At 42.1% G+C, this 10608-nt stretch overlaps 1 protein-coding gene across 1 annotated transcript in view; it reads right to left on the reverse strand.

The window, feature by feature from the left end:
• The window catches only part of nr4a3 (nuclear receptor subfamily 4, group A, member 3), a 34421-nt gene extending 24041 nt beyond the window's left edge, over positions 1–10380 (reverse strand). The window contains 3 exon segments of the mRNA XM_045712910.2: positions 4294–4375; positions 5355–5507; positions 9945–10380. Of these exon segments, the coding sequence (XP_045568866.2) occupies positions 4294–4357 (64 nt within the window). The 5' untranslated portion in view covers positions 4358–4375; positions 5355–5507; positions 9945–10380.
• Positions 10381–10608: the final 228 nt, after the last annotated feature.

Consider the following 10608-nt stretch of genomic DNA (forward strand, 5'->3'; position numbering starts at 1 on the left):
CGGCAGGAAACGGAAGAAAACGTTTTGGAATGTACCTTAACTTGTCCGATAACAACTGTCTTTTTTTTATAATTTCAAAACTTTTTCTTCCGTTTTCTCCTACTGAATGAGCCCCAGATTGAACCCCCATCCACTTTGCAGTCAACACACCTGGTCATAATCACCCAGAGCCATACATACAACCACACACACACACACAACGCAACCCTCACTCCTGCACAGCTAAACTGTAGGAGCAGTTTGCTAGTGTGTACGGTGTGTGAGGAGCTGTGTGTGTGTGTGTGTGTGTGTGTGTGTGTTGTGTGTGTGTGTGTGTGTGTGTGTGTGTGTGTGTGTGTGTGTGTGTGTGTGTGTGTGTGTGTGTGTGTGTGTGTGTGTGTGTGTGTGTGTGTGTGTGTGTGTCTTGCCCTAGTTTATCTGTCGTTTGTTGACTAAATGAGGCCTGTATCATTAGATGTAAATGGACCCCTCATGGTGCTGGACCCTTACTAACTCTGGCCTCTAAAACAACCAGCCACACACATGTTCTGTCACATACTGCCATGACAAGCTCAAAGATAGGATGGGGAACTGTGAGTGTGCACGCGTGTGTACACAATGAATCTAGAGAGAGGTTAAATATCATAACGACCTCCGTCTTAGACTGGGGATCACACACACAGCCCACAATGTAACCACAAATGAATAATATTAATAATAATAATAACAACAATAATTGTTTAGATTTGTATAATAATCATAATAGTAATAATATATACAGTTGAAGTCGCAAGTTTACATACACCTTAGCCAAATACATTAAAACTCAGTTTTTCACAATTCCTGACATTTAATCCTAGTAAAATTCCCTGTCTTACGTCAGTTAGGATCACCACTTTATTTTAAGAATGTGAAATGTCAGAATCATAGTAGAGAGAATGACTTATTTCAGCTTTTATTTCTTTCATCACATTCCCAGTGGGTCAGAAGTTTACATACACTCAATTAGTATTTGGTAGCATTGCCTTTAAATTGTTTAACTTGGGTCAAACGTTTCGGGTAGCCTTCCACAAGCTTCCCACAATAAGTTGGGTGAATTTGTGGCCCATTCCTCCTGACAGAGCTGGTGTAACTGAGTCAGGTTTGTAGGCCTCCTTGCTCGCACACGCTTTTTCAGTTCTGCCCACAATTTTCTATGGGTTTGAGGTCAGGGCTTTGTGATGGCCACTCCAATACCTTGAGTTTGTTGTCCTTAAGCCATTTTGCCACAACTTTGGAAGTATGCTTGGGGTCATTGTCCATTTGGAAGACCCATTTGCGACCAAGCTTTAACTTCCTGACTGATGTCTTGAGATGTTGCTTCAATATATCCACAGAATTTTCCTCCCTCATGATGCCATCTATTTTGTGAAGTGCACCAGTCCCTCCTGCAGCAAAGCACCCCCAGAAGATGATGCTGCCACCCCCGTGTTTCACGGTTGGGATGGTGTTCTTCGGCTTGCAAGCCTCACCCTTTTTCCTCCAAACATAACAATGGTCATTATGGCCAAACAGTTCTATTTCTGTTTCATAAGACCAGAGGACATTTCTCCAAAAAGTACGATCTTTGTCCCCATGTGCAGTTGCAAAATGTAGTCTGGCTTTTTTATTGTGGTTTTGGAGCAGTGGCTTCTTCCTTGCTGAGCGGCCTTTCAGTTTATGTTGATATAGGACTCGTTTTACTGTGAATATAGATACTTTTGTACCTTTTTCCCCCAGCATCTTCACAAGGTCCATTGCTGTTGTTCTGGGATTGATTTGCACTTTTCGCACCAAAGTACGTTCATCTCTAGGAGACAGAACACATCTCCTTCCTGAGCAGTATGACAACTGCATGGTCCCATGGTGTTTATACTTGCGTATTATTGTTTGTACAGATGAACGTGGTACCTTCAGGTGTTTGGAAATTGCTCCCAAGGATGAACCAGACTTGTGGAGGTCTACAATTTTATTTATGAGGTCTTGGCTGATTTCTTTTGATTTTCCCATGATGTCAAGCAAAGAGGCGTTGAGTTTGAAGGTAGGCCTTGAAATACATCCACAGGTAGACCTCCAATTGACTGAAATTATGTCAATTAGCCTATCAGAAGCTTTTAAAGCCATGACATCATTTTCTGGAATTTTCCAAGCTGTTTAAAGGCACAGTCAACTTAGTGTATGTAAACCTCTGACCCACTGGAATTGTGATACAGTGAATTAATTATAAGTGAAATAATCTGTCTGTAAACAATTGTTGGAAAAATTACTTGTGTCATGCACAAAGTAGATGTCCTAACCGACTTGCCAAAACTGTAGTTTGTTAACAAGAAATGTGTGGAGTGGTTGAAAAACGAGTTTTAATGACTTCAACCTAAGTGTATGTAAACTTCCGACTTCAACTGTAGTTATCTATTGTTGATCAATATTAAAACCTGATTTTGATGGAGAGAAAAACATCTCAAGACATTTTCCACCTCTTTAGAGAGGCAGAGGTGAGACTGGGCTTTAATGTATTAGCCTACCTGTGTGTGCGCACTCATGTGTGTGTGTGTGTGTGTGTGTGTGTGTGTGTGTGTGTGTGTGTGTGTGTGTGTGTGTGTGTGTGTGTGTGTGTGTCGTAAGTGCCCAGGGTTTGTGGTGTTTGCTCTTTGCTCTCGAGAAGGGAACTTTCAACAGCGCGCGGTGACGCTCTGCGCGCGCTGTGCCGTAATCGTCTTGTTCCCACGCGTCATATTTATTTAGTCAAATATGGGACTTATCAAGCCTACTACCATCATTTTTCCTGCACGCCTCTTTTCCTCTGCGGACTCTAACAACTGTGTACATTTGCCCTACGCACATTGCGCAGGCACAAACGTAACTAAATGACATATTTATTAAGTCAGTTTTGAACAGTGAACACAATATAACTGTACATTTTGGCTACGTGACTTTACCTGTGGCATGACTCACACCTTACAGCAGGAGACACCTATATTAGAGACAGAGATACAGATGTCACCATGGTTGAGCCGCAGGGCTAAAGTGTAACCATGGGGACGCACGAGAGACACGAGGTCAGGGGGGAGTTTGGAGGTCTGACTCAAACTTTCTCAGAGTGCGCGAGTTCCATCCGTCTGGAAAGGAGTGGGCGAGCACGGCTGCACTCGAGCAACCGCCAGAGTTTTCTCTTATTTCTTTGACGGCCTCGCGAGTGACCCAGGCAGTTGCACTACCCACGCGGAAACAGGTCTACAGGTGTACAGAGAGAAAGGGGGTTTGTAACTGCCTGTCTTCAAGGGGAGAAAAGGAAGAGAGGGAGATTTTTCCTGGGCCTGTCCAACAGTGTGTGTGTGTGTGTGTGTGGGGGGGGGGGGGGCTGATGTGTTTAATTCCAATTGAAACGCCTCCTTATAAGACTACTCCACCTACCTTGCCTGAAGTCAAACGCATACATGCACACATGCACGCACACATGCACGTATGGACACACACCCACTCACACACATAGTGATGATGTAAACACAATCTAACTGATGTGTGTACCTTCTCCTCACGTGCCCCTATGCACACACATCTACTTCTGAGTAAACACACACACACACACACACACCACACGCACGCACACACACACCACACACACACACACACACACACACACCACACACACACACATTCAGACAATGCAGTGTCATGTTAAGACCAAGCCAGAAGCACTCTAATGAAACCAGATTATATCCCAAAAACCTAAAACCCCCTTTTCATTCAAACACCAGACGTCCACCTGACAGCAAGTGTGTGGTGTGTGAGTGTGTATGTGTCAGTGAAGAATGTGTGTGTATGCGTGTGTACAACATGCATGAGTGTTTGAGTGCATGCATGTGTGAGTGTGTGCTTAAGCTACATGTGTGTTAAACAGTGAGGGTTCAGGACAGACAAGCCAGGCAGATAAATGATACCAGCTCTCAGTCTCACCACTGAATTAGACGTTCATCCACATACTCAAACGTCATATTTCGAAGTTGTTCCAAACTTCAAATTTCGTGTGTTAAAGGTTAAGATTAGACAATAACTCCGAAATGTTAAATTTAGGGTAAAGTTCAGACATGAACTTCGAATGGTTAAAGTAAAGTTAAGGTTTGGGATAGGCTTAAAACAAAAATATCAAAAACAACTTCCACGTCATCTCCCCACTTGCACAGACATGGATGGAAGTTGAATACTGAATTGTATAACGGGTGACCTGGCTGGATAAGCGTGTGTGTGTGTGTACGTGTACGTGTGTGGTATGATGATCAGAGAGAAGCAGTCTCTAACCTCGAGGTGTGCATTTCAACTGGACACAATGCATCCGTTCCAAAAACTGAGCGTGCTTGTTCATTGTCAGAATGCCATAGATCTAACAAACAAGACATGAAGTGCATAAGTAAATACATAATACATTCTATCGATCAAGGAAACATAATGGTCACTCATATGGGCAGACTTGATAATTCTACCTAAATATTACAGTCAAAACACACACACACACACACACGCACGCAGATTGAAACAGATTGATAGCAGACAGTGATTTGAGACATTCGATCTAAATCATATTTTGTGTGTTGGTTTTTGGACGGGTATTGACCCGCACATGCGTAAACCGCTTGTTCACATTCATGAAATGTACCAGTATGTAAACTTGATATAAATACAGGTATGATGCAGAAACCCAGAACGGGGTTTTGTCCTTGAGGCCGTGGTCGCATCTAACCGCAGTCTCGAGGGCACCATGTGTCCGTATACGGGCGGGACAGCCTACCTTTATCACCTTAATCTATCAGGAGAAAATACATGTGCTTTTAAATTAGCCAACTTTATTTTGACCTCCAAGGTTTAAGACGTTTAACCTCATTAAGTTCATTAAGCAGATCGATATCTACAGATTTGACTAATTCGATTTTTTGGTCCTGCTTTTAAAGTCGGTGTGTCTAGTTTCAGAAGACTATTTCCGTCCCCATATCTGCAGATGGAAATGTCAACTCGCGCGCACTCCCTGACACAACACGTTTAGAATTATAAATCAGAACTGACTTGGAATATATTAAATTACCATTTAGACCATACAATATCGGTTAAATTAAAATAATACATTATGTTGTTGGTCTAAACTATATGGTTTGTTATATAAACATTTCTAAATATATAGGCCTAATATTGTACTTAATAAAATAAACGCACTATAGACCTAGAGTGAGATACAGCTGACTGAATGAAGAAACACATGGCAGACTAATAGTTTGAAAACTACACGTGCATTTGAAACAGGTTTTAAAAGCACCAACTCAGGACAGGTGCGACGACGACCGGGGCCTGTTCCCGGTGTTTTTCAGTACCTGGTGTGAAAGCCTCGCGCTGAATGGTGTTCTGTGTGGGGGGCTGGGGACTGGTGCGACTGTGGTGGGGGACCGGGAGCGGGGAGGACTCGAAGGGACTGTCCGGTAGCCGGGGCTCTGAGCTCGGCTGGGCGCGCTCTTCCGAACCCGGGTCTGGGGGAAAGAAACACCGGGTCACAACCAGAGACATGGGAACTCCCAAAGCACACCGACACGCATGACATAGCTTACTGCACAAATACAATACAATCACAAAGAGCGGAATAAAGTCGCACAGAATATAGCCTACACAGATTACCCGGATGGAAAAAAACGCACAGAAATTAAAACACGAACTGAATAAAATTAATTCTCAGTGATGAGGAGGAAAACCAGCAGGCGTAGAGGTGTGATGCAGAATAAAAGGTCAGACCTAGAAAGAGAGAACCGCAGACATGCGACAGAAGAATGGAGGAATATACATTATTATAAGTACAATTATACAACAATTTAGCAAATAAAAAATCTGCAAACATCCCATAGCGCTCGTTGAATGAATGCTTCACCAAATACAGAAGTGAACAGATATTATCTATAACCTCTCTATATCATTTCGCCTACAACTCAGAAATAGAGCAATAATTTTGAATTCCAATTTCAACTCTTAGAAAAGTAAAATATTAAAGATTGATGAGAATAGACTAAAAGAATATAGACTAAAAGAAAAACTAGAATCAGTTCACCTGCGAGCAGCATAAAAATAATATCTAAATATAACAATTATCTATATCGTGAAATATCATATGAATCTATTCAATTATCATATTAAAACTTTTTCAAACAAACAATAATATTAAATGAAACTAGTTATTTGCAATTCATAAAACAAGTGTCTTCAAAAGAGCATGGCTATCAATTTGTTCAAATTGCCGGTGGTTCATTCCCGCGCTAGTCTGAGGCTCATGCACTACAGGTCTCAGGGTTCAAAGGGTTCGTTATTGGAAAGAGAAAATAGGTTACAATATCCACCTGAGTAAGTTCTGAATCTCAGAACCGAAACCTCTCCGCTCTGTGCGTCTTGCTGCCAGCCAGAGCACAGCTCACCACAGACAAGAGATTTCACAGCGCCTAGCGCCCCCTCTCTGCAGCACTCACCTACAAACACTGACCCATACCCGGACTAATTCTCTCCAGTAAACCGAGGACCAGTCCTCCCTCTCCGGACTCATTCTCTGAACCGTCCCGGCCGGGAGACATGCAGTCTGTTTGGAGATCACTGTACCGCTGAACTCTGTTTGGATAGGTTCTTAACATTATCACTTTTCCAATAGACCTGCGGGCTGACAAAATCTAAAACTATAGCCTAGGGAGTCTAACACGTTTTTTATTGTTGCTTTGTCTGACATGTTTCTATGCCGATTATTCACTCAATGTCTGGAGAATGAGTTAGGCTCCATAAAACATGAACCTCACCTGGATACAGACAGTCGCTTCTCTCAGTCTCTCAATCTCTACCACACCATAATGCTTGGCTAATCAGGAGAGGAAATGTAATATTCTGTCTCAATTGTTTATACTTCATAGACGTGGAGGTCATTGTATTCAATGACATTATTTGTTATTTGTTTGTAATTCAGTGTGCTGTGGTAATAGATAATATTGAATCGGTGTCAGACCGACATAAAGCAAATAGCCTGTAACGCTTTTGAGGGCAAAAAGGCTATATGCATTTTACGCTTTTTAAAATAGGCCATTTAAAAAAAAAAAAAAATGGTAACCTTTATTTAACCAGGAAAAGCCCATTGAGACCCAGAGTCTCTTTTTTTCAAGGGAGACCTGGCCAAGAAGGCAGCAACAATCAATACATTACAGAAATAATATATACAACAATACAATTCAACTCAACAACATGATCCAGCCTAAAAAAAGCATTTACACTCCTCTGTAACAGTCTCCCATCAACATACAGAGATATGTAGACAAAAGGGCTACGAAAAAAGCTACAATTGCACTGGTCTGTGTGTGTCCATAATGTGAACACAGGGCAGAAGGGTCTCCTCTCCCTCTCTGTTTCTCTCTCTCGAGCCGGCCGGTGGGTGCTGGGCCGAGCGCCCCGGTAACCTAGAGAACTGCGAAAGAGCCGTGAAGCACGCGCCCCAAAGCGCCGGTATAGGCCCCCACGCCAATAAGCCAGTCAGCGCGAGGCTTCCAGCAAACAGAGAGAGAAAAGAGAGGAGATAAAGGAGTGCTGGAGAAATATACAAGTACAGTAAATTAGCCCTGAGGAGCGAGGCTGTCAAAAAGAGGAGACTGTGTGCGTGTGTGTGTGTGTGTGTGTGTGTGTGTGTGTGTGTGTGTGTGTGTGTGCGTGTGTGTGTGTGTGTGTGTGTGCGTGTGTGTGTGTGCGTGCGGCGTGTGCGTGTGTTTCTGTCTACACACCCAAAACCAATTTAAACCGCCTGAGAGAAACTCATACCACACATCTCATAGTGAAAGATACAAATGCTGGCCTTCAAAGAAATGATACAGACCAGAGACTGCTGTGTGAATAGGAGATGAAAAAGTTTAATTTAACTTGGCCGATATATTTGAGAATCTGACTGATTCCTAAATGTAAAACAAAGTAGGGTATTGGTCTGGGGGTCCAACCTGGTCTCAGCGCATGTAGTATTATTCTGTAGTAAATCTGAGGCACTACACTTAGTATGATATGTTATGTTGCAAATGGTTTTAATATCTGGATGTCCATCATCCATTTCTTATGATATGTTATGAATTACAAGTGTCCTACAATGTGTTACGAATTTGCAAAACATACAATAAGTTATGATTTTGCAAAATGTATAATATGTTACAAATTCCAATTTGTTGTGGCTAAAGTTAGCTAGGTGGCTAATGCTAACATTAGCTAGCTGGCTAGCGTTAGGTAGGCTAGGGGTTAGGGTTAGAGGTTAAGGTTAAGATTAGGAGTTAGGCTAAAGGGTTAAGGTTAGGGGATGGGTTAGCTACAGGGTTAAGGTTAGGTTTAGGGTTAGAAAAAGAGTTAGCTGACATGCCAAGGATTTGCAAAGTAGCTAAAAATTATTAAGTAGTAGGAAAGTTGCTAATTAGCTAAAATGCTAAAGTTGTCCATGATGAGATTGGAACACGCAACCTTTTGGTTGCTAGACATTTACATTATACGCCCACCCATCCACACTAATCACCTTTCATTTTTTCCTTAAGTAACCAACGGTCTTATGTAACTATACCAAACATAACACATCATACTCATTTGAGTGGATTTACATCTACTATGTTATGTCTAGTCTATGATACCAGACTGGGTGGTCAGACCAACCTTAACCCTCACTTCGAGTCATGGACCTCCTTGCTCCAGGATGACATTTAGGTCAAGATGCACGTTCAATGGCAGTAACTTCAACTTCAGAAAGAGGCAAGGCTATAGATCAAACATTGACATTATTAATGTCAATATTTGTTTCCCCTAATCATGTGAGCAATAATGTGAGCAATGACAGGCCTGTCTAATTCAGAAAAGCCACATGCTACACACAGACAGACATTTAGAGAGACAGTCAGAAATACAAACACACAGACAAACGACAGACAGTGTGACAGACAGTGTGACAGACAGACAGGCAGACAGTGTGACAGACAGTGTGACAGAGGACATTTAAGGTTGGTCACCAGCTGTACTAGTGTTTATAAAACAATATGTTTTATTTTGTAGGCATATAATCACACTGTTTGTTCTAAACTAGGAGAAACCTACCTGTTGGGATAAATGATGTCAACATAAATCATTTGAAATTAAACTAAGGCTGCCTGCATGTTCTTCTGCAACTTGCAGTCAGATTTATTTCAATAATATAAAATCGTCTCATGAAAAACTCTCATATGTAAGATGTCTGTACTATAGGCCCAGGGCCAATATTCACCCAGCACACGGACCAACAAGCTTTCAGGGTTTTACCAATTCAACTATTCCCGTATAGCCGGGAATAAATGGCGAGGTATTAGTCTGACACACTCACTCACACACGTACAGCAAACTATGTGTTTTGTTTTATAACTATTGCAAAGGCATCAAACATGATGTCCACATAAAGCTGAATTAATACACAATCATGTCCTTTATAACAGTGGAGATAATAAGAGCCTTGATGTCAGCCCTCCTCTACTCTCAGCCTGTCTGCCTGTCTGTCTGTGTTCTTCACTCAGCTCCATTAGTGCCCAATACTGCCTATGTCTCCCACTTCATTGTCTGACTGAGAGGCATCCATTTCCATGACAACCACAAAGAATATGATACCTTCCTTCAGCAAATTAAATTCAAATTCGGTTCCATCTGCCCTCGGTGACACCAAACACACACACCGAGGTTCCCGAGCTCACGAGTTTGCCAAATCAACAGGTCATCATGCACGAGAAAGTTAAAGACAGCGCTCGTGTTTTAACAATATAACAAACCGGTGTGCAGGGGAACCTACAACTAACTATGTTTCTCTATGAGACCAATAGTCTAGTAGCCTAATGTAATAATTAATGAAGTGGTCTTTAGAAATGAGAGAAAGACATTCATTCCCAGAAGTAAAGACAATAACTTACTTGTTTGCTGTAGCGGTTCCGTCTTTACATGTGTTATTAACCCAACATAAAGTCTCCTGTATAGATCCAGAATAATTACAAAAATTACCAAAGCTGCTGAAAAGTAACACGTATATTTGCAGAACTTGTTGAGGATGAAGCGACAGAAGAAAAAAAAGTTATTCTTTCTTTTTGTTTTTCCTTTTAATTATTCTAAAGGAAAGTAGGCTAGACTATAGTCCGATGTGTGTTTTAAAAGTGTGTTTCAGAGTGATCCTGTGTATGTGCCAGTGATGATGCGCTCAGATGTAAAGCCGTAGTGCGGGATTGTTTATGCGCGCGGTCTGAGGGAGAAAGTCTAATACAGCATTTATGTGAGTCTGCCTCCTCATAGAGCGCCTGGTATGCGCTACGTCAATGTGACGCCATGGGAGAGGTGACGTCACTCACTGTAGAGCTCCCTCGGCCCGGCCTCGCGGTACAGTACTAGACACATAAGCCCCGCACGCTGTGTGCCAGAAAAAAGAGCGAGAGGGAGAGAGAGATGGATGGTTGAGTGAGAGCGAGTTGATCTTATGATTTCACGACTGAATAGTTCCAGAAATGCCCAGGCGAGGGCGAGCAAGTGCCTACTGTACATGTAGTTTTTTCCATTACATTCTGGTAGTTGCACATTCATTTCCGG

This window comes from Salmo salar, chromosome 05 (genome assembly GCF_965601325.2).
Source record: "Salmo salar chromosome 05, fSalSal1, whole genome shotgun sequence".
Taxonomy (NCBI): Eukaryota; Metazoa; Chordata; class Actinopteri; order Salmoniformes; family Salmonidae; genus Salmo; species Salmo salar.